General features: G+C 51.8%; 1 protein-coding gene across 6 annotated transcripts in view; it reads right to left on the reverse strand.

Moving 5' to 3' along the window:
* Positions 1–24078, reverse strand: part of CBFA2T3 (CBFA2/RUNX1 partner transcriptional co-repressor 3) — a 97107-nt gene that overhangs the window by 13086 nt on the left and 59943 nt on the right. For 4 of the 6 annotated variants that reach the window (XM_060254240.1, XM_060254238.1, XM_060254239.1 and 1 more), the window contains exons 3-5: positions 22636–22713; positions 10676–10917; positions 6121–6210 (exon numbers count right to left, since the gene is read on the reverse strand). In XM_060254240.1, coding sequence (XP_060110223.1) covers positions 6121–6210; positions 10676–10917; positions 22636–22713 — 410 coding nt within the window. The remainder of the gene's footprint in view (positions 1–6120; positions 6211–10675; positions 10918–22635; positions 22714–24078) is intronic. The other 2 variants (XM_060254242.1, XM_060254241.1) reach the window with 1 other exon arrangement.

Consider the following 24078-nt stretch of genomic DNA (forward strand, 5'->3'; position numbering starts at 1 on the left):
CAACCTGTTGGGGGGATCCCCGCCTCCAAAGAGCTTTGTTGGTGCTCGCCATCCCCAGCATGATGCTGTCATCCGGAAGTGATGTCATCACGCCGGGGGACATCACACAGGGGACACTCTAGGACTTGCGCTAAAAACTCTATGGTACCATAGATTTTTTTTTTTTTACTGCGAATCCTAGAGCGTTTCTGGTGTGATGCTCTAGAAATCACGGTAAAACTCTATGGTACCATAGTGTTTTATTGCAAGCCCTAGAGCATCCCTAATGCGATGTCCCCGGCATGATGACGTCACTTCTGGGTGACATTTTTGAATGTGTGCAATTGACATTGTCTTATGAAATTACGAGATTGTATGTATGAAGTTTATAAATTAGTGTCTTTTTCATAAGTTTTTTGCACAGTAGTTTTTTTTGTTTTCACTTCACCACTACACCAAACTGCCTGCAATTCAGAACTAGGAGGTAGAAGAAGAAGAAGAAGAAGAAGAAGAAGAAGATATTGGATTTATATCCCGCCCTCCACTCCGAAGAGTCTCAGAGCAGCTCACAATCTCCTTTACCTTCCTCCCCCACAACAGACACCCTGTGAGGTGGGTGGGGCTAGAGAGGGCTCTCACAGCAGCTGCCCTTTCAAGGACAACCTCTGCCAGAGCTCTGGCTGACCCAAGGCCATCCCAGCAGCTGCAAGTGGAGGAGTGGGAAATCAAACCCGGTTCTCCCAGATAAGAGTCTGCACACTTAACCACTACACCGAACTGGCTCTTTCAACCACCCTTTCAAGGACAACCTCTGCCAGAGCTATGGCTGACCCAAGGCCATTCCAGCAGCTCCAAGTGGAGGAGGGGGGAATCAAACCCGGTTCTCCCAGATAAGAGTCCGCACACTTAACCACTACACCAAACTGGCTCTCAGTTGCCAGGTACAGTTGCCAGGTACAGTTGCAACCTCCAGGTGATGGCTGGAGATATCCCATTATTACAACTGGTTTCCAGGTGACAGAGATCAGTTCCCCTGGAGACAATGGATGCTTTGGAGGGTGGGCTCTAGGGCGTTATAACTCCGTGGAAGTTCCTCCCCTCCCAAACCCTGCCTTCTCTGGGCTGCACCCCCACAATCTCCAGGTATTTCCCAACCTGGAGCTGGCAACCCCAGTTCCTGTCTAACTGGCCTAATAATATTTCTTATTGTGAGGATACAGAGGAGGAGGGGAAAACACGTACGCCTTCCTGAATTCAACAGAGGAGTTAAAAGCTACTCCAATTAAATAAGAAGACAGGCAGGCAGACTTAAATGATGAAAGCAAGCAAGAAAGGAAGGAAGGAAGAAAGAAGAAAGAGAGAGAGAAAAGAAAGAATGAGAAAAAGAAAGAAAGAAAGAAAGAATAAGAAAAAGAAAAAGAAAGAAAGGAAAAAAGGAAGAGAAAGAAAGAAGAGAAAGAAAGAAAAAGAGAGAGAAAAGAAAGAATGAGAAAAAGAAAGAAAGGAGAGAAAGAAAGAAAAAGAGAGAGAGGAAAGGAAGAAGAAAGGAGAGAAAGAAAGAGAGAGAGAAGAAAGAATGAGAAAAAGAAAGAGAGAAAGAGAGAGAAGAAAGAATGAGAAAAAGGAAGAAAGGAAGAGGAAGAAAGAAGAGAAAGAAAGAAAAAGAGAGAGAGAAAGAAAGAAAGAATGAAAGGAAGAAAGAAAGAAAGAGAGAGAGAGAAAGAAAGAAAGAAAGACAGACAGACAGACAGACAGAAAGAAAGAAAGAAAGAAAGAAAGAAAGAAAGAAAGAAAGAAAGGAAGAGAAAGAAAAAGAAAGAAAGGAAGAGAAAGAAAGAAAGAAAAAGAGAGAGAGGAAAGAAAGAAAAAAGAAAGTCATGCAGCTATCCAGGCACTGAAACTGGATCACGCCTTAGGGGCCGACTGCTCTCATTTCTCCAGAAAAAATAATAGTCTCTCTTGCTGCCTAATTCTGCAGCAAAGGAATCCTGTGGCTCCGTGCCCTTGGCTCAGGAACAGCCCAGCCCAAACACACAAAGCCGTTCCCATCTCAAAGGCTCCTGCCCATGCGACAGAAAGTGTTTGTAAATAAGCCCCCCCCCCTCAGCTCCCCCTGCGAGGAGTTTCTCATGAAGCTTCGCCCCTGAGAAGAGCATCCGCAGAAGCAGAAACGATTAAGCCGCCGAGCGGAGCCAGGCCTGGTTTCCTATTTAGGCAGCTGTCAGCCAGCCAAACCCCCATCTGTTGAACATGTTAGAGCAGGAGTTGATGAAATGCACCGCTGTGGATTCCAGGGCAGCAAACGTCCCCCTCCCCCTCTTTCTCACCTCCCCCCCCCCCACCTCAAGGAAGAAAAATAATACAAAGAAAGAAATAATGTCTCTGGGAAAGGCTGGCGGGGGCCGCCTGCTTGCAGTTAGCGTAATGAGAAGCAGCTGGAGCCCTGGGTGGAAACAGCTGGACACAGGGTGCCCGGGAACAGAACAGCTATGCAGAAGAAGATGGGGAGGTTTGTCAAAGAGCTCCTTTTGGGTTGGGAGCCCTGCCTTTCTCTCACACTCCACAGACTGGCAGGAAGGCGCCGGATGGGCAGCTGCCCCAAACCTCTGCCAGGAAGAGCCAAAGCAGAGGCGAGGGGAAGGAACAGAGACCAGCCCCTTGCAGAGCTGGCCGGACTCGATTTGGCAAAAAGTGCTGTGGTCGGCTTTCTCGAGCCATGTGCTTTTCTCTTCCCTGGGGGGAAAATCCCGCTCGGAAACTCCTACCGGGAGGAGTCATTTGTTGTGTTTACTTAGCAGCAAGGGAAATGCACTCTGCACATACTCAGAGCTGCACATACTCAGAGCTGCTTTTGAGGGCTGAGTCCAGCTCGGATCAGGCTGTGGGTCCATTTTGGAGCTCTCCAGACTGGGAACAGTAATGGCAGATAACTGGGGGAGGGAGGAATAAAGAACGAAGGCCGAATTCCCTTCTAGTGCCCTGGATGGCAAGGGCAGCTGAGTGCCACTTAGAATCACAGAAGCACAGAGATGGAGGGAACCTCCAGGGTCATCTACTCCAGCTCCCTGCACAATTTTATCTATTTTAATTGTTTAATTGTTCTGTAGTATTATTGTATTTTATTGTAATCATGGAGTATACCGTGTCGTGTTAGCCGCCCTGAGTCTGCCTTTGGCGGGGGAGGGCGGGATATAAAAATAAATTTATTATTATTATTATTATTAATGCGGGAAACTCACAAATACCTCTCCCCCCCTAGGGTTGCCAAGTCCAATTCAATAAATATCTGAGGATTTTGGGGGTGGAGCCAGGAGACATTGGGGGTGGAGCCAAGATCAAGGCTGTAACAAGCATAATTGAACTCCAAAGGGAGTTCTGGCCATCACATTTAAAGGGATGGCACACCTTTTCAATTCCTTCCTTCCATAGGAAATAATGGATAGGGGCACCTTCTTTTGGGGCTCGTAGAATTGGACCCCCTGGTCCAATCTTTTTGAAACTTGGGGGGTATTTTGGGGAGAGGCATTAGATGCTATGCTGAAAATTTGGTGCCTCTACCCCAAAAAACAGCCCCCCCAGAGCCCCAGATACCTGCGGATCAATTCTCCATGATTTTCTATGGGAATAAATCTCCATAGGGAATAACAGAGTTCCCAGCAGACATTTCCCTCCCCTCCCCCCGCTTTCTGATGACCCTGAAGCGGGGGGGGGGCTCCAAACCGGGGGATTCCCTGCCCACACCTGGGTATTGACAACCCTACTCCCCTCCCACACATACATCCCCAGTGATCCCTGCTCCATGCCCAGAAGATGGCCATCCCTCCCCCCCTCCAGGATCCCTGACAGGGCCAGATTAACAATTAAGCCAAGCAGGCACTGGCCTCCGGGCCCCCACACCTTTAGGGGCCTTGGGCTGACTCCCCCGCCAGTTTCCCCCCTGCTTGCAGCCTTTCCAGCCTCCACGCGCAGCCAGCAATTGAGCCCCTCTTTGCCCGACTTGCCTGGTGCGGCTGCTGCTGGCGTCCTTGCCAAGTTTGCCTCTCTCTGCCTCTCCCCTGCAGCTCAGCAAAAGAAGCGCCTGCAAGCTGCGGTGGAGGCCACATTGCAGTGGGGCAGGCGCCCCAATTCTGAGATCATTTGCAAGGGGGCCCTTGGGATTTTGACTGCACCAATCCCTGGCCAAACTGGCCCGGAGGAAAATTGCTATCTGACCCCAAAGTGGTGAGCAGCATTTCCCTGGGTGTGTAAGAAGGGGCCATGAGAACTAAGCCCTGACGCAGCCCTTCCGGCCTTCCCTCTCGTGATCTGCCTAATTTACAAAATCGGCCTTGCTGTCAGAGGGCCATCTGGGCTCCGTTTAAAAACTTCCAGAGAGTTCTGAGGAAAAGCTGGAATTTGTTTTGACCAACATGCCAGCATGCCACCCACATCCGCTGGCATGAACTCAGTCTTACGCCTGGTGCTGCTGTGGTCAGAGTGTCAGACTCCGACCGGAGAGCAGGGTCTGAATCCCCACATGGAGTGACCCTGCACCAGGACTCTTCCTTCTGAATGTGTTTGAAATGGAAGAGAGGAGGACAGCGTTGCGAATTGCTTTGGGTCTCCACTGGGGAGAAAGGCCGATTATAAATATCTAAATAAATAAGATTTTGTGAATTAAATGCAAATCCCAGTAACTGCATGTCTTCCTGAAAGTGAGTGATTCTCCCATGGAAAGGGAAAGAAAGTACCCAGTGTAAGCTTGGCTGATGAAACGATTTAGAGTCACAGAAATCCTCCCTCCTTCCCTCCTTCCTTCCTTCCTTGAGAGCCAGTTTGGTGTAGTGGTTAAGTGTGCGGACTCTAATCTGGGAGAACCGTGTTTGATTCCCCAATCCTCCACTTGCAGCTGCTGGAATGGCCTTGGGTCAGCCAGAGCTCTCACAGAGTTGTCCTTGAAAGGGCAGCTGCTGGGAGAGCTCTCTCAGCCCCACCCACCTCACAGGGTGTCTGTTATGGGGAAGGAAGATAAAGGATATTGTGAGCCGCTCTGAGTGAAGGGCGGAATATAAATCCAATGTCTTCTTCTTCCCTCCCTCTTTCCTTCCCTCCTTCTGGATTTCTCTGGAAACGACAGCCTTTGCTAAGCAGCAGGGATCAACACAACAGGACAGCAGAGGAAGAGGAAGCCCGAGAAGGGTCGTTGCAGAGTCGCCATGTCTGCAAAAGGCTCAGCTGTTGCGGCAGCAGATGCTCCGTGGCCTTTCCCTGTCCTTGAAGTGACACACTGCGCACTCCTCTCCCCCGCACATGCCTTCTCTTCTGAGGCTACGACACACCTCAGTTTATTGAAAACAGAGAAGAACCTTTTGCAATGCGTGGATCAGAAAGGCTCCTATCGTTCTGCAAATGGTGGAAGATGGAAAGACTTAGGAGAGCCGCTCTGCGAGGGCAAGAGAGCTATAGTGTAACAGAACCAGTTAAGAAAGTGCTTTATAAAGGGGAAGGGACTGGAGATTTTAGAACACTGCATAGCACGTATTACCAGTCTGCTGCATGCATTACCCTGTTGTCATTTCATTGTTTCCCACTGACGAAATACCATTTCTTTTCATTTGATCCGCACTCTATTACGCTGAAGGTGCTAGGCTCATTCACATTTCAGTAAGGCCAGTAGGGTTGCCAATCCCCAGGTGGGGGCAGGGGATCCCCTGGTTTGGAGGCCCTCCCCCCGCTTCAAGGTCATCAGAAAGGGAGGGGGAGGGAAATGTCTGCTGGGCACTCCGTTATTCCCTATGGAGAATAATTCCTATAGGGCAGGGGTGGCCAACGGTAGCTCTCCAGATGTTTTTTTTACCTACAACTCCCATCAGCCCCAGCCAGCATGGCCAATGGCTGGGGCTGATGGGAGTTGTAGGCAAAAAAAAACATCTGGAGAACTGGCTCTTGTGTGGATGGATGAGCAGAGAGGGGCATCCACTGGATTCTCCCAAAGCAATTTGCTCTGCAGACGTCTACATTTGAGCTTACTGAGAGGCTCAGCTGCCAGCCTGAGTCCATCAAAGGGGGTCTTGCATGCACAGTACGGCTGTGCAAAGTCAGGATAGGAGCAAGCAAACTCTGAGGCAGGTCAAGCGGAAGTCTGAGAAGAGGGCTGGCTACCTTTAAGAACGGGATGACGAAGGGGCGCAGTGGGAAGTTGGTGGCCTCCTGCAGCTTGGAGTGGAACTCCTCAATGGTCAGCGTGGAATTCTGCAAGGGAGAAGAAACAGCCAATGGTCAGCAGCGTCGACACAGGGTTTGCCCCCAACACCCTCTTTGCTGTCATAAGAATAGAAGAGAAGCCATGTTGGATCAGACCAGTGGCCCATCCAGTCCAATACTCTGTGTCACGCAGTGGCCAAAAAAACTCCAAGTGCCATCAGGAGGTCCATCAGTGGGGCCAGGACACCAGAAGCCCTCCCACTGTGCCGCCCCAAGCACCAAGAATACAGAGCATCACTGCCCCAGACATAAGAGAAGCCATGTTGGATCAGGCCAATGGCCCATCCAGTCCAACACAAAGTGGCCAAAAACCCAGGTGCCATCAGGAGGTCCACCACTGGGGCCAGGACACTAGAAGCCCTCCCAGTGCTGCCTCCCCCAAGCACCAAGAATACAGAGCATCCCTGCCCCAGTCAGAGAGTTCCATCCATACCCTGTGGCTAATAGCCACTGATGGACCTCTGCTCCAGATGTTGATCCAATCCCCTCTTGAAGCTGTCCATATTTATAGCTTGCAGTTAGGTTGGCCAGATGTGGTGGGGGCAAGGGGTGTCTTGCACTATGAACAACTGAAGAGCAAACGGGGGGAGGTTTGCCAGGGCTGCGCCTGTTGCAATGGGGGGCGGGGAGAAGAGCTGCACCTCTTGGGATTCTGTTTCCCACTTGGAGACAGAAGGGACACGAGCGCACCCCTCTCCACCCAATAGCGTTGCATGCTGCATGCATGGTTAGCCGGCCTTCCAAAAAGATGTCTGCAGGCACGTGAGAAATCCACTTTCCCTCGCAAACCTTGCCATAAGTGCCCATTAATGTGACACAAAACAGCTCTGCAAAAAGAATCCAGTTCAAGAATCCTCACTGGGTACGTGGCCAGTAATGGCAGCACAAACACGTTGAGAACAAAATGCTTTTTTCTCTAGAGTACAGTGTTCAAATCCTGGGTGGTGTTGGCCTGCCTTGTTGCGTAGATGACATTAAGATAATGTCACGTGAAGCAGTTTTCTCACCAGAACGAATTATATAAATGCTAAACATTGTTCCGATATGCAAATGCTCCAGTGAAAAGCTAATGCTAATCCCGGGGTGGGGGAGGGGAGGATGCACAGGACAGAAATGGCAGGCAAGCAAGAGAAGTTGGTTAGGATTACTTCCACCCACCAGTTCCCCTAGGAAAATATCCTCCCCAGCAGTTTTAATCCCCGCCCCCATCCAAGTCAAACTCACTTTTGTTCTCTGGAAACCAGCTAGGGAAAAACAGCTGGGGGGGGGGTGTCTTTGCAAGGGACAGTCAATGGGGGTGGGAAAAGGGGCCCTTTCATCCATCCCACCCGATTTTCCCATTATCTCATAAAATACACAAAACTTTGCAATTTTTTGAAACCCTTGATTTTAAAAAAGCCTTGATTCCAATCAAGGAGACGTGGAGAGTCAGAAAGGGGGTTAACCCTTTCCTCCCTTTCTTGCCAGCCAAAACAGGCCTTCCCCGGCAATGCTGTTATCTCTAGAAGGGGAAGAAAAAGAACTAGAGCAGGGACGGGGGGGGGGGGGCAAACTGGCTCTTTCACACTGCTCCATCAGACTTGGAGAAAGCATTTCTCTTTAAATCACTTCTCCAAGCCAAACCAGCTGGCAGCTTGAGGAATGCATTTAAAGTTGCTTTTTTTCTGCCCCCTTCCCTCCCATCTTTTTTCCTTCCTTCCTCCCTCCCTCCGTCCCCCTTCCCTTTGGTGTAGCGGTTAAGTGTGTGGACTCTTATCTGGGAGAACCTGGTTTGATTCCCCATTCCTCCACTTGCACCTGCTGGAGTGGCCTTGGGTCAGCCATAGCTCTGGTAGAGGTTGTCCTTGAAAGGGCAGCTTCTGGGAGACCTCCCTCAGCCCCACCCACCTTGCAGGGGAGAGTAGTGGGGGGAGAAGATATAGGAGATTGTAAGCCGCTCTGAGTCTCTGATTCAGAGAGAAGGGCAGGGTATCAATCTGCAGTTCTTCTTCCTTCCTTGCAGCTCTCAAACCTCTGACATTTATTCTATGTGGCTATATTAAGCAAGTTTGGTTTCAAACAGTGCATTGGCAAAGGCGGAGACAGGTTAAACGTGTGGCAGCGACCTCTGGATTGGGCCCCTACATGGCTGCTCCTTCCCTTTAAAATGCTGTGCAGATCCATCCCTCAGTCTCCCAGCACCAGGCCTACTTTTGGCCTTCAGTGTAGTGAGACCTTGCCTTTGCCGAGATAACAGTGAACTCCACCCTCTGCTCAAAATGTGTCTGGACTTGGTGTGTTCTATTAAAAGAATGTGGGGAACCAGCACAGCCTACTTTTTCCATCACCTTTCTGCAAGGAAACCAGCCTATCCTGGCCTTGGGCTTTTGGCACCACCTGGAAGCATAGGAGCCAGAAAGCCAGCTAGTCAGACTAAGACCAGCGAAGAGGCAGGTTCCAATCCCCCTTCAGCCCAGTAGGTGACCTTGAAGCACCTGCTGTCTTCTCTCAAGGGGAAGGGGAGAACCACAGCTGCCCATCTGGCTCTTTGGAAAAGGGCAGGGGGAAACTGTGTGGGGAAACCGGGTAAAGTTTTTCCACACTGCAAAGGTCACCAGGAACCCAAACAGTTCTTGTCTGGTCATGAAGTCTTCAAAGGACCAGGGACAGTTTTTCAAAAATTGGCCATCTAAAATGTACATGGTGGTTTTGGCCAAAATGGCTTTCTCTGGCAGGGGGAGGGGTGAAGACACCCTGATTACATAGAGCAATAAGCATCAACAGGCATCTTATAGGAGAATTTCCAGGGGCAGCTGCGTTGGTCTGCAGGAGAAAAGGTAAACTGAAGACCAGTTGCAGCTTTTGGACCAACACCATTTTGAGGGTATCAGCAAGAAGAAGACGACGAGTAGGAGGAGACTGGATTTATATCCTGCCCTTCACTCCGAGCTTCAGATCAGTTTACAATCTTCTTCCCTTCCTCTCCCCACAATAGACGCCCTGTGAGGCAGGTGGGGGCTGAGCGAGCTCTTGAGAGAACTGCGATTGACCCAAGGCCGCCCCAGCAGGCTTCACATGGTGGAAGAGTGGGGAATCAAACTCCAGATTAGAGTCCGCCACTCTTAACGACGATACCAAACTGGCTTTCAAGAGCCCTTCTCTGACACGGGGAGCTTTGGCTCTCAAATGCTGATCCCCTGAAAACTGTTGTTGGTCTCATAAGTAGGGTTGCCAACCTCCAGGTGGGGCCTGGATACCTCCCGCTTTTACAACTGATCTCCAGCTGGCAGAGATCAGCTCCCCTGGAGAAAATGGCTACTTTGAAGGGCAAACTACATGGCATTGTCATTATGCTGAGAGATCCTCCCCTCTCCAGTTTGGTATAGTGGTTAAGTCCAGAGTTTGATTCCCCACTCAAGAGAGAGCCAGTTTGATGTAGTGGTTAAGTGTGCAGACTCTTATCTGGGAGAACCAGGTTTGATTCCGTACTCCTCCACTTGCACCTGCTGGCATGGCCTTGGATCAGCCATAGCTCTGGCAGAGGTTGTCCTAGAAAGGGCAGCTGCTGTGAGAGTCCTCTCAGCCCCACCCACCTCACAGGGTATCTGTTGTGGAGGAGAAAGTTAAAGGAGATTGTGAGCCACTCTGAGACTCTTGAGTGGAGGGTGGAATATAAATCCAATGTCTTCTTCTTCTTCACTCCTCCACTTGCAGCTGCTGGAACGGCCTTGGGTCAGTCATAGCTCTTGCAGAGCTGTCCTTGAAAGGGCAGCTACTGGGAGAGCTCTCTCAGCCCCACCTGCCTCACAGGGTATCTTTGTGGGGGAAGACGATAAAGGAGATTGCAAGCTGCTCTGAGACTCTAATTCAGAGAGAAGGGCAGGGTATCAATCTACAGTCTTTCCCCAAATCCCGCCTTCTCCTAGATCCACCCCCAAAGTCTCCAGGGATTTTCCAACACAGACCTGGCATCTCTACTCTTAAGGTACACTTGGACTCAAATCTACAAGTTGTAAAAAGGTCAAGGTAGTCCCCTGTGCAAGCACCAGTCGTTTCCAAATCTGAGGTGATGCTGCTTTCACAACATTTTCACAGCAGACTTTTTACGGGGTGATTTTGCCATTGCCTTCCCCAGTCATCTACACTTTCCCCCCAGCAAGCTGGGGACTCATTTGACCGACCTCAGAAGGCTGAGTCAACCTTGAGCTGGCAATCTGAACCCAGCTTCTGCAGGGATCGAACTCAGGTCATGAGCAGAGCTTAGGACTGCAGTACTGCAGCTTTACCACTCTGCGCCACGGGGCTCTTTTAGGAGGTGCTCAGTGCACTGAGTAAGGCCTGGGGCTAGTGCCTCCCCCACAATGCAGCTGCAGGAGACATTCTCCCTGGAAACCCACTGCTCATTTGTAAGCCCCCCCCCCCAAATAATCTGCCCTGCTTGCTTGTTTTTGAGATCACACTGAAGCAGCCTTACCACCAGGCCCAGCACGAGGGTGCGGACGCGCTCCCCGATCTCCGGAGAGATGTCGTTCCCGAACTGCTGCAGAGTGGTGAGGAAGCGCTTCAGTTTGCTGAGCTGGCGGGCTCCGCAGGCGGGTGGGAGCTGGTGGTTGGACAGGGAGGCGGTGGAGGAGGTGGCCGGCCCATTGCTGAAGCCGTTGGGGGTCGAAGGGGCACCGTTGATCGCCGTCGGGGAATGGCTGCTCCCGTTCATCACTGCAGGGGGAGGAGAAAGGAACATGGGTGTTGGCGAAGCTTAACACAGTTTTTGCAAGCAAAGCGCTCCAAATCTGGCTCTTCCGCCCTGCTTCGAGATCTGCAGTGCTTTTGGCCTCCGTCTCGCAGAGATTCACTCATGCTCCCGTCCTTTAATCAGCCAAATCAGGGCTCAGCCACAAGCGGAAGCCGCAAAAACGGCAACGTTTCCCAAGCCAGCCCGTGGAACATGCTGTCGTGCTCTCTCCAAGGCATGGCATTCGTGTCACAAATGGCTTCTTGGGACTGATGGATCAATAGTGCTGTCGGGCCTCTGAGAGGCTCAATCGATAGGCCAGCCCACCCTGCTGTTGACTGTATGTCTGTCTCTTCAAGGGAGACAGAGTCCGGGGGGCAGCTGTGTTTGGTCTGAACTGAAGCGACAGGACAAAGTCCAGGGAACCCCGAAGACCCACAAAATTCAGTTCTGGGTATTATAAGCTTTGGGGGTGCGTGCAACAAAGGGCAGGCAACAAAGCTGAATTCTGAATATAAGCTTTGGGTTGCATCCACCGGAAATCTTATACCAGGGGTGGCCGAACTGCAGCTCGGGAGCCACATGTGGCTCTTTCACACATGTTGCGTGGCTCTGGGAGCCCCCCCCCCATCAGCCAGCTTGGAGAAGGCACTTCTCTCTTTTAATTACTTCACCAAGCCAAGGCAACCAGTGGGTTAGAGAATGCATTTACAGTTAAAGTTGGTTTCTTTCCACCTCCACCTCTGTCCCACTCCCCCATCTATTTGCCTTCCTCCCTCCCTCCCTCCCTCCCTCCCTCCCTCCCTCCCTTCCTTCCTTCCTTCCTTCCTTCCTTCCTTCCTTCCTTCCTTCCTTCCTTCCTTCCTTCCTTCCTTCCTTCCTTCCTTCCTTCCTTCCTTCCTTCCTTCCTCCCTTCCTTCCTTCCTTCCTTCCTTCCTTCCTTCCTTCCTTCCTTCCTTCCTTCCTTCCTTCCTTGTGGCTCTCATACATCTGACATTTATTCTATGTGGCTCTTACATTAAGCAAGTTTGGCCACCCCGGCTTATACCCAGAATTAGACTTTGTTGGGCTTCAAGTTTTCTGACTAAACTCCAACTTTGTCCTCCAGGGGAGAGTTGGGGCTGCTGTTAGCTTCTGGCCCAGCATTGGCTACTCTGACCCCTCCTGGCTTCTGGCTTTGGCAAAGAGCTCTTTTCCAGCTCTGTTCCCTGAAGCCCTTTCAGCTGGAGAGGCCGGGGACTGAACCTGGGACCTTCTGCATGGAACGGAAGGCTTGACACCCCCAAGTAACGGGCCTTCCCTTCCCTTCGTTGTCTCCTCTCCTTGGAAGCAAAGCAACGCCATTTTCTTTTAAGACTGCAGAAGAGGAAGACAGGCCTTGTGCCTCAGACAGGGGTTTCACCAGTAGGGTTGCCAATCCCCAGGTGTGAGCAGGGGATCCCCTGGTTTGAAGGCCTTTCCCCCACTTCAGGGTCATCGGAAAGCGGGGCGGGGGAAGGAAATGTCTCCCGAAAAGGAAAGGTCCCCTGTGCAAGCACCAGTCATTTCCGACTCTGGGGTGATGTTGTTTTCACTTTTTACGGGGTGGTTTGCCATTGCCTTCCCCAGCAAGCTGGGTACTCATTTGACCGACCTCGGAAGGATGGGAGGCTGAGTCCACCTTGGGCCAGCTACCTGAACCAGCTTTCGCCGGGATCGAACTCAGGTCATGAGCAGAGAGTTCAGATCACAGGACTGCAGTACTGCTGCTTTACCACTCTGTGCCACGGGGCAGAGTGTCTCCTGGGCACTCCATTATTCCCTATGGAGATTGATTTCCATAGGATATAATGGAGAATTGGTCCATGGGTATTTGGGGTTCTGGGAGGCTGGTTTTTTTGTTCAGATAGAGGCACCAAATTTTCAGTATAGCATTCAGTGCCTCTCCCCAAAATACCCTCCAAGTTTCAAAAAGATTGGACCAGGGAATCCAATTCTATGAGCCCCAAAAGAAGGTGCCCCTGTCCTTCATTATTTCCAATGGAGGGAAGGCACTTAAAAGGTGTGCAGTCTCTTCAAATGGGATGGCCAGAACTCCCTTTGGAGTTCAGTTATCCTTGTCACACCCTTGCTCCTGGCTCCACCCCAAAGTCTCCTGGCTCCATCCCCAAAGTTCTCAGATATTTCTTGAAATGGACTTGGCAACCCTATTCACCAGTGAGCAAGTGGGGCGCTCCATATCACAGACCCAAGCATGTAACATTCCGCCCCCCCCCCCCCCACACACACAGAAGAGAAGAAGATTCTGTTCCCAAATCTCCTTCTGATTTGTTGCAAACTGCTTTTTGGCAGTGGTGAATCACCCTCCGCTTCCAGTAAAACGAAAGTTCAGACTTTCATGGGGCTCCTTCCCTGGGAGCAGATGGCTGAGGCCACAGGGACTGCCAGAACGCAGGGGGAATACGCTCCAGCAGAGACACTCTCGCCCCCTCAGTCAGCTGGGCGAGATTGCAAACGCCCCAGTTTGGGTGGCAAAAGAATGCTGCTACATCTATGGATCAGTTCCCCTGGAGAAAATGGCTGCTTGGCAGGGTGGTATGGAATTATACCCTACCGAGGATTCTCCCCTCCCTAAACCCCTCCTGAAATTTGTGGACAATCCAAGGCTGCGGGTGGAATTCTGCAGGGAAAGACCTCTACATTCATCCTGCAAAACAAAGAAGATCCGGCACTGTGGGAGACAAGGGGAAGACTGTAGCAGGCCACGCAAGCAGAAGACGGGTCAAGAACTGGTTGCAGCAACTAGTCAGTCCTTTGGAGGATGGTTTTACAGGAGCATCGCATCCCATCGCTGGCTAATGTCTTTAGAACCCCAAACCCTGGGGTTTCTCAAAGCAGGCGCAACTAGGGTTGCCAAGTCCAATTCAAGAAATATCTGGGGACTTTGAGGGCGGGGCCAGGAGACTTTGGGGGTGAGGCCAGGAGATATTGGGGGTGGAGCCAGAAGCAAGCATCATTGAACTCCAAAGGGAGTTCTGGCCATCACGTTTAAAGGGACTGCACACCTTTTCAATGCCTTCCCTCCATTGGAAATAAAGAAGGATAGGGGCACCTTCTTTTGGGGCTCATAGAATTGGAGGGACGCTGGTCCAATCCTTTTGAAACTCGGAGGTGTTTTGAGGAGAGGCATCAAATGCTATGTTGAAAATCTGGTGCCTCTACCTCAAAAAATACCCCTCCCCCAGAGCCTCAGACATCTGCGGATCAATTCTCCATTATTCCCTATGGGAATCAGTCTCCATAGGGAATAATGAGTGCCCAGCAGACACTTCCTCCACCCCTGCTTTCTGATGACCTTAAAGCGGGGGGGGGGGAGGGTCTCCAAACTGGGGAATCCCCTGCCCCCACCTGGGCAACCCTAGACTCAAATTAAATGGCAAACCAAGGGGGAAAGGCCAAGGCGGAAGGTGGGAAAGCATGTGTGGGCTGAGAGAAGGTCAGCAGCGATGGCCCCAGCTGCTCTGGGATCTTGGGTTCTCCCCCCAGCTGGCTTTTCTCTGCATGGAGAGAAGCAATTCTAAGCATGTGTGCATTTAAATCAATTGACAGGTGCAGACAAGCTGCCAGCCCTGGGGATATTTTCCCCCTGGCCTTTCCAAAGGAGGCAACCTTAAAGCCTCCCTTTTGAAACAAGGCTTCTCCTTCCTGGAAGAGAAGGACTGATTTCGCACTCACCTTATGCCGCTCTCACGTTTGTCTTCTCAGCGCGGCTTCCTTCCGATTTCCCACTATCTGCCCCGGGGCTGCAGCAAGCGTCGGAGTTTTCGTGCAGCAAACAGAAATTGCTAAAGTTTCTGTTTGCTGCACGAAAACTCCAATGCTTGCTGCAGCCCTGGGGTAGATAGTGGGAAATCGGAAGGAAGACAAACGTGAAAGTGGCGTAAGGAGAGTGTGAAATTGGTCAGGGGCTCTTCAAAGCCAGTCAGTGGAGGGCAGGTCAGGAGGAGAAATGCATTTACCCCGAAGGAGCAGAAATTCAGGTTTGATACCCCGAGACCTCATTTCTCAAAATAAAATTTGAAGACGCATCGTTTCCCTGCTGCACACAATCTTTCGCCCTCTTCCCACCCGGAAGCGAAATGCAGCCCAAAGGGGAAATGCTGCATTGCCTTACTACCGCAGGCTGCACCAGCGGAAACAGCTGCCTCGAAGACGTGGACTGACATCTTTTTTTTTCCCCCAATGGCAAACTAGAATGATGTTATAATGTATAGAATGATGTTAAAAAGTCAATTAGGTCGACAAGAACATCACTAGGAAATACGAGTCCTTTTGTTTTACCTAGACTTGCAGCAACAGCAATTAAAAGGCAACTTTTATTACCTTTTATTGCTATCCAGACCAAAGGGTCTTCTAATTAACTGTTTTGTTAATAAATTGTATCCGTTGACACTCTCGACCCACCAACTGCATGTATTTCAGCCCACTGTACCCTATCCCCTCATCTGAAGAAGTCTGCATGCACACGAAAGCTTACATTCTGAATAAAACTTCATTGAACATATGAAGCTGCCTTATACCGAATCAGACCTTTGGTCCATCAAAGTCAGTATTGTCTTCTCAGACTGGCAGCGGCTCTCCAGGGTCTCAAGCTGAGGTTTTTCACACCTATTTGCCTGAACCCTTTTTTTGGAGATGCCGGGGATTGAACCTCAGACCTTCTGCTTCCCAAGCAGATGCTCTACCACTGAGCCACCGTCCCTCCACCGTCGTTGGTCTTCAAGGTGCTACTGAACTCCCACTTTGTTTGACAGAGGCACCGTTACCCTGATCCTGGCGCAGGCTGCTTTTGCTCCAGCTTGCCCCCCCTGGCCTTTGGCAGGGGGAGGTGGGGGGTATAAGCTCCAGGGGGTTGCCACCGGGAAGTGCAGAGACCTCTGTGGGGCGCAATGCCACAGAGTGCACCATACAAAGCATCCATTTTCTCCAGGGAACCCGATCCCTGTAGACTGGAGACAAGCTGTAATTCCGGGTGATCCCCAGGTCCCACCTGGAGGCTGGCATCCCTAGGTCTAGCCCCTTTGAGCCCAGTGGGGACACCACCAAACCCTTCCCGACCTTTTCCTTGGATACAAATGGGTGCAACGGCGCTCCCTGCCCCTTTCCAGCCGCCTTGGCTGTAGTCTGTTGGGGAAGAGCGGCCCCCGAATCCCGGTCACCTTTCTCAAAGCCAAACTTTGGCGCAGGCCCGAGCAGGCCCTCGGTGGCCTTGGCCTGTGGTTGGTAGTCACTAACCTGTCCTTCTGCACTGGCAAGTCCTTGGGAAGCCACAGCCCTGGCGTTTGCCGCCTTCCCGGGGTCTCTTGCTTGCTCTCCGGCAAAGCAAGAGCTGCCGCTCACTAAAGAGGTGCCGAAAATAACCGTCCAGCTACAACTGCTTTTATTCCAATGACAGGTGCGTTACTAAGTTAAACTCCCCACATGTCTCTACACCAACATGTTGTGGACGGAGAGGGGGGGCGCTGTGTCCGTGGATCCGCCAAAGCTCTGGAGGGAGGGGGCTTGTGGGGAGGGGAGTTTTGCCCGCGGAATCTTTGGGGCTGCGCTGTTGGTGCTCAGGGGGAGGGCACAGACCATGGCCCTGATCCTGAAAATGAGCTGCAGGCATGCGGATGAAGCTGTTCTGTGGAGAAAGAACTGAGGGCGGATCTCAGCACGGTGAGGGAGAGTCGGGGCTGGGAGTCTGGAGGCCCCGCTCTCTGCATCTCTCAGCACTAGGGTTGCCAGCTCCAGGTAGGAAATTCCTGGAGAGTGGGGGGTGCAGCCTGGGGTGAGTAGAGTTTGGGGAAGGGAGCTGTAGAGCACGGGTGGCCAGTGTGACTCTTCACATGCGTTGTGTGGCCCTCAAAGCCCTCACTACCCCACTGGCCAGCCTGGAGGAGAAGAAGAAGATATTGGATTTATATCCCGCCCTCCACTCCGAAGAGTCTCAGAACGGCTCACAATCTCCTTTACCTTCCCCCCCCCCACAACAGACACCCTGTGAAGTGGGTGGGGCTGGAGAAGGCTCTCACAGCAGCTGCCCTTTCAAGGACAATCTCTGCCAGAGCGATGGCTGACCCACGGCCATGCTAGCAGGTGCAAGTGGAAGAGTGGGGAATCAAACCCGGTTCTCCCAGATAAGAGAGCTATGGCTGACCCAAGGCCATTCCAGAAGCTGCAAGTGGAGGAGTGGGGAATCAAACCCGGTTCTCCCAGATAAGAGAGCTCTGGCTGACCCAAGGCTATTCCAGCAGGTGCAAATGGAGGAGTGGGGAATCAAACCCGGTTCTCCCAGATAAGAGAGCTCTGGCTGACCCAAGGCCATTCCAGCAGGTGCAAGTGGAGGAGTGGGGAATCAAACCCTGTTCTCCCAGATAAGAGAGCTCTGGCTGACCCAAGGCTATTCCAGCAGCTGCAAGTGCAGGAGTAGGGAATCAAACCTGGTTCTCCCAGATAAGAGTCTGCACACTTAACAACTACACCAAACTGGCTCTGGAGAAGGCATTTCTCTCTTCAAATCACTTCTCCAAGCCAAGCTGACCGGTGGCTTGGAGAATACATTTAAAGTTAAAGTTCCTTTCTTTCCATCTTTCCCCCTCCCCCATCTGCTTGCCTGCCTCCCTTCCTGTCTTGCGGCTCTCAAACATCTGATGTTTATTCTACATGGCTCTTACATTACGTAAGTTTGGCCACCCCTGCAATAGAGACCATCCTCCAAATTAGCCGTTGGCCACTTCCCCACTAGCCTTGTCCTGGTCTCATGCTCCTCTTCTCCGCGGGGCTTCCATCGGATTTTGCACAAGCTGCCCCGAGGCTTCAAGTCGCTCTGCCTGTCCCCTGTGGCAAGCAAGAGCCTCTGAAAACCGGTTTCTGCTTGCCGTGAGAAAGAGGTGGAGTGAGTTGCAGCCCCACGGCAACTTGTGAGAAATCAGAGTCTGCTCTGCTCTGGTAAGACCTCACCTGGAGTCTTGTGTTCAGTTTTGGGCACCGCATTTTAAGAAGGATCTAGACAAGCTGGAAGGGGTCCAGAGGAGGGCGACGAAGATGTTGAGGGGTCTGGAGACCAATTCCTATGAGAAAAGGTTGAAGGAGCTGGGCATGTTTAGCCTGGAGAGGAGGCGGCTGAGAGGTGATAGGATCACCATCTTCAAGGACTTGAAGGGCTATCATGTAGAGCAGGGGTGGCCAATGGTAGCTCTCCAGATGTTTTTTGCCTACAACTCCCATCAGCCCCAGTCATTGGCCATGCTGGCTGGGGCTGATGGGAGTTGGAGGCAAAAAACATCTGGAGAGCTACTGTTGGTCACCCCTGATGTAGAGGATGGTGTGGAATTGTTTTCTGTGGCCCCAGAAGGTAGGACCAGAACCAATGGGTTGAAATTAAATCAAAAAAGTTTCCGGCTCAACATTAGGAAGAACTTCCTGACCATTACAGCAGTTCCTGAGTGGAACAGGCTTCCTCGGAAGGTGGTGGGCTCTCCTTCCTTGGAGGTTTTTAAACAGAGGCTGGATGGCCATCTGACAGCAATGCAGATCCTGTGAATTTAGGGGGAGGCATTTGTGTGTCTCCTGCATTGTGCAGGGGGTTGGACTAGATGACCCTGGAGGTCCCTTCCAACTCTATGGTTCTATGATTCTAGTGGGGAATCGGTCAATTTCTCCGGGGGAACTGGTCTTTGTAGCCTGGAGTTCAGATATCTCCAGCCACCACCTGGAGGCTGCCAGCCCTACCTGGCATAGCTGGCAAAGGATTTAGTTTTTCAGAAGTCACCCTGGTACAGAGAGCCTTGGGCTGGGCTTTCAAGGGCAAGTTATGCCCACACCTGCCCAGATTCCCCATCCCTTCTCACGTGCCTGTTCTGCGCAGCTTGCTTAAGCATCTATCTCTTGCTGTCCTCCACCGCACACACACGGCATCACACCTGTGCTGCTCTTGGTCCTTCTGTCAACCAACCGCGTGCTTCCCTCTGCCTCCATTGCAGGGCCGGTGCGTGGGAGTTGGTGAACTAGATGATTGCCTAGGGTGCCAGGTCCCAGCAGGGGCTCATGCCATTTCTGAGCCTCTAGCTCATTTTTTTCTTGCATCTGAGGGATCCTTGCCTGGGGCAGCAAAACCCCCAGTGCCGGTGCAGCTCCATTGTATCCTGCAACAACTCTGTCAGTAGAGAGGGATGGAGTCCAGGTCTCCCAAGGATAGGGTTACCAGCTCTGGGTTGGGAAAAACCTGGAGATAAGGGGAGGAGGGAGGGAGGAGCCTGGGGGCAGAGTTTAGGGAGGGGAGAGACCTGAGTAGGGAATAATTCCACACCACCCCTCAAACCAGCCATTTTCTTCAGGGAGACTGAGTTTGGCTGTCTGGAGATCAACGGTAATAGCAGGGGATCTCCAGGTGCTCCCTGGAGGCTGGCATCCCTAGGGAACATCATGACTGCATTATGTGGTGCAGGGCAGCGAAGACGGGATGCCACTTGGATCTTACTTGCACATCACATGGGATCAAGCTCCTCGCACACCCCGGCCCATTTAGAAGCTCAGAGGGTGTTCTCTCTAAGCTGTTAGTGTGAGCTGGCTCACAGATTTTTAGCCTCCAGCTCACACCTTTTTGTCTGCGCTCAGGAAGGATGACCCCAGAGCACACTCATTTATGCAGGAGCTCACAACTTTAATGCCAGGAGCTCACAAAGTGGAATTTTTGCTCACAAGACTCTGCAGCTTAGAGGGAGAACATTGTCTACAAGGCTTCTCCATGGACGGGGACAGAGAACTTGATGGGGAACAGAGAAGTTGATGGGGTGTGAACTGGCACTGACCAAGAGAGAGATCTTGGGGTCATGGTAGATAATTCACTGAAAATGTCAAGACAGTGTGCGTTTGCAATAAAAAAGGCCAACGCCATGCTGGGAATTATTAGGAAGGGAACTGAAAACAATTCAGCCAGTATCATCATGCCCCTATATAAATCGATGGTGCGGTCTCATTTGGAGTGCTGTGTACAATTCTGGTCACCACACCTCAAAAAGGATATTCTAGCACTGGAAAAAGTCCAAAAAAGGGCAACTAGAATGATTAAAGGGTTGGAACACTTTCCCTATGAAAACGGGTTAAAACACTTGGGGCTCTTTAGCTTGGAGAAACGTCGACTGCAGGGTGACATGAGAGAGGTTGACAAGATTATGCACGGGATAAAGAAGGCAGGGAAAGAAGTACTTTTCTCCCTTTCTCACAATACAAGAACTCCTGGGCATTCAATGAAATTGCTGAGCAGTCGGGTTAAAATGGATAAAAGGAAGTCCTTCTTCACCCAAAGGATGATGAACACGTGGAATTCACTGCCACAGGAGGTGGCAGCGGCTACAAGTATAGACAGCTTCAAGAGGGGATTGGATAAGCATATAGAGGAGAGGTCCATTAGTGGCTCTTAGCCACAGCATATTATTGGAACTGTCTGGGGCAGTGGTGCTTTGAGCAGGGGGTCATAGTGCAAGGGCTTCTAGCCCCACTTGTGAACCTCCTGATGGCACTTGGCGGGGGGTTGGTTTGGCCACTGAGTGACCCAGAGTGTTGGACTGGATGGGCCATTGGCCTGATCCAACATCGCTTCTCTTATGTTTACCTGGGCAGGGCCCTCTTTTGTAGGTGAGTGAGAAGGGCCTCCCCCCCACTGCCACTGCAGAATCCCCTGGATGTTTGCCTTTGAAAGCCTGAGAATTTGTAGTAAGCAGCTCTCTGTAGCCCGCATTGCCTGCTTCTGTTCCAGCAAAGGGTGCCACTCACTACCTGTCTGCCCACAGGCTTGCCCCTCTGGCATTTCCTCCTACTACGCCACCCAAGTGTCTCTCAGGTCTGAGGGGGGCCAGACTGCTAGATATTGTGCCATGTGAGGCTTGAGGTGAGCCAAGGTCTGTCCCACAAGAAAAAAAAGTTTCGCTCCGAGAGTGCCACGCTGCGCTGCGTGTCTGGTGGGAAAGCTTCCAGCGCCAGCTGGCTGAGCCGATGCCGTGGCACGAGATGTTCACGAACATTCCGACTGCTCAGGGAACAAAAGCACCAGGACATCGTCAGTTTGGTTTCTGCGAGGGAAGGGGGAATTGTCAGCCTGGCTGGAATGAAAAACGCTCCGCAGGTCCCAGGGGCAGGAGCTGTTTGGGCTGGCAGGGTGAAGACTGGGTGGGAGCCCTGATTGGAGGCGTGGAGCAGGAAGGGGGTAATCTGGAAGCAAAACAGCTGGCAGAGGGGAGCAAATGAGGCTCAAACTGGACTGGGAAGCAAAAATCAGAGAGGGAGGGCAAGGTGAATGAGATCTGGGGCAGCTGAGACAGCAAGCGGAGGACCAAAGAAGGCTGGATTCCACTCCTGAGTGTGGACTGACTGACTCATTCTTTGAGCAAAGTGCCAAGTAGCCTCAGGGCATGTCCAGAGTGCTCATCTCTTCACACTGAATAACCACAGCCCTTCCTTCCTTCCTTCCATCCCTTTTGGGAGGCAGAACTTCCAGGTCAGGGAACTTTCTCATGGCTTATAATATCCTTTTGCTGCCCAATTGAGGACATGAACTACTTTCAGCGGATGCAAATCTCAAAGGGCTCTTGTTTAGTATCGCGGGTGGGCTGAACCCGAAGTGGCTGGCCAAGGGGCTAAAAGAAAAGAAACTGGCCTAAGTATGTTGAGGCTCTGGCTGCCTGGAACCCCCAGTGGGGTGGAGGGCTGGCCAACCCATGGGGCTGCCCCCAGTTGGCAACACTGCCTCCGGCAAGGGTGTCACAGAATCATTGAGATGGAAGGGACTTCGAGGGTCAGCTAGCCCAATGCAGGACATTCACAACTACCTCCTGCCTGCCCCCACCCCCATGACAATTGCTCCATGCGGCAAAAACCCCCTCCATGATCTCTGGCCAAACTGGTCTGGAGAAAAAGTGATGATCAGCATTTCCCTGGGCGTGTAAGAAAGGGCCATGAGAACTCAGCACTGTCCTTGCCCGACAGTTGCAAAGTCCAATAAAAGAAATGCCTGGGGACTTTGGGGGTGGAGCCAGGATATACTGGGGGCGGAGCCAGGAGCAAGGCTGCAACAAGCATTATTGAACCTCCAAAGGGGGTTCTGGCCATCACATTGAAAGGGACCGCAAGCCTTTTAAATGCCTCCCCTCCATTGGAAATAATGAAGGATAGGGGCACCTTCTTTGGGGGCTCATAGAATTGGACCCCCTGGTCCAATCTTTTTTAAACTTGGAGGGTCCTTTGATTTTATTTCGTTTATTTTATTTTTTATTTTATTTGATTTATATCCCGCCCTACCCCACTGAAGCGGGACATAGGATGCTGTGTGGCAAGTTTGGTGCTTCTACCTCAACAAACAGCCTCCCCCCCCCCACAGAGCCCCAGATACCCGTGGATCAATTCTCCATTATGCCCTATGGGAATTGTCCTCCATAGGGAATAATGAAGTGCCCAGCAGACATTTCCTTCTCCCATCCCCCGCTTTCGAACACCCTGAAGCAGGGGGAGGCCTCCAAACCAGGGGATCCCCTGCCCCCACCTGGGGATTGGCAACCCTAGCATGCCAGAAGGGCCGTGAAAACAAAGCACTGTCCTTGCCCTACGCTTCCCCCTCCCTGCTCCCCAGGGCTGAGCTACCGCTGCCTCTGGGTCTCTCCCTGGCAGGCGCGTTTCATCTTACTTACAGAGACACACCATGGACCATTTCAAGCAGCCATGGAAGCGGCCGCGGGGCAGAAACATCGGCGGCCCGGCGTCGCGATCTGCAAGCAAAATAAAACACAGGCCGTCATGAGAGGCCAGAGGGAGGGCGGCCCCATTCCCCAGTCCCTGAGCTGCCCTCTGCCAGCAGCCAACAGGCAGGAGGGAGAAGGGCGAGTCAGTACCAGGCTGTGCAGGACTCTGCTTTCACCCCAGGGCACCCCACGCACCAGGCATCCTGCCCCAAGGTAGCTGCTGTGCAGGGTCCACAGAAAGACTGCAGCCGGAAAGCTCTGAGGCAATTTGCTCTGGAGGAGGCCCATATACCAGAAGGCAAGTTCAGCATTGCAAGAGAGTGCCAGTTTAGTGTAGTGGTGAAGTGTGCAGACTCTTATGTGGGAGAACCGGGTTTGATTCCCCACTCCTCCACTTGCAGCTGCTGGAATGGCCTTGGGTCAGCCATCGCTCTCGCAGGAGTTGTCCTTGAAAGGGCAGGTTCTGAGAGAGCTCTCTCAGCCCCACCCACCTCGCAGGGTGTCTGTTGTGGGGGAAGAAGATAAAAGGAGATTGTAAGCCGCTCCGAGTCTCTGATTCAGAGAGAAGGGCGGGGTATACATCTACGGTCTTCTTCAAGCTGCAGGATTGGCATAATGGATTGGCATAATTGCAGCTTGTCGGACGGACACATTGCCTGTCGTCAGCAACTGGCAGCCCTTTGGCTGTATCCGGCCCATAAATGGTCACCGTTTGGCCCACTGAAAGGCCTTCCCTCGCCTCTCTTATGGACCCCTCTGTCTGTCTGACAGTCATATGGCTGAAGTCTGGCCCGCTCCACACCAAAGGGAGAACTCTTCTGGAAGCAAGGAGCAGAAAAAAGAAATCCGCCTAGCAATCAATGGTTTTTGCAGACTCCTGCTTCACATCACCTGCCCTGAGCTCACCTGCTTGGTGCAAAGATGTGACCAAAGTTCCCTGTAAGATGTGGAGTCTGGTGAGCAAAAATTCTGCTTTGTGAGCTACTGGCATGAAAGCTGTGAGCTGCTGCATACATTAGTTTGCTCTCGGGCCAGTATTCCGGAGCGGAGGCAAAATGCGTGAGCTGGAGGCTCAAAAATTGTGAGCTAGCTCACACTAACTCAGCTTAGAGGGCACACTGGGCGTGACCCCTGTGGTTTTTCCAGGCTGAGATGCTCACCGGGCCCCAGGCTGCAATGTTCCCTTTAAGCTGTGGAGTCTGGTGAGCAAAACTTCTACTTTGTGAGCTACTGGCATGAAAGCTGTGAGCTGCTGCATGAAATTGTGTGCTCCGGGGTTATCCTCCCTGAGCAGGCTGAGCTAAGACAAAGATGTGTGAGCCAGAGGCTAAAAAACCTGTGAGCTACTCCCATCCCAGCTTAGAGGGCACGCTGACAGGCCGCCACCTTCAG

This window comes from Heteronotia binoei, chromosome 14 (genome assembly GCF_032191835.1).
Source record: "Heteronotia binoei isolate CCM8104 ecotype False Entrance Well chromosome 14, APGP_CSIRO_Hbin_v1, whole genome shotgun sequence".
NCBI classification, from domain to species: domain Eukaryota; kingdom Metazoa; phylum Chordata; class Lepidosauria; order Squamata; family Gekkonidae; genus Heteronotia; species Heteronotia binoei.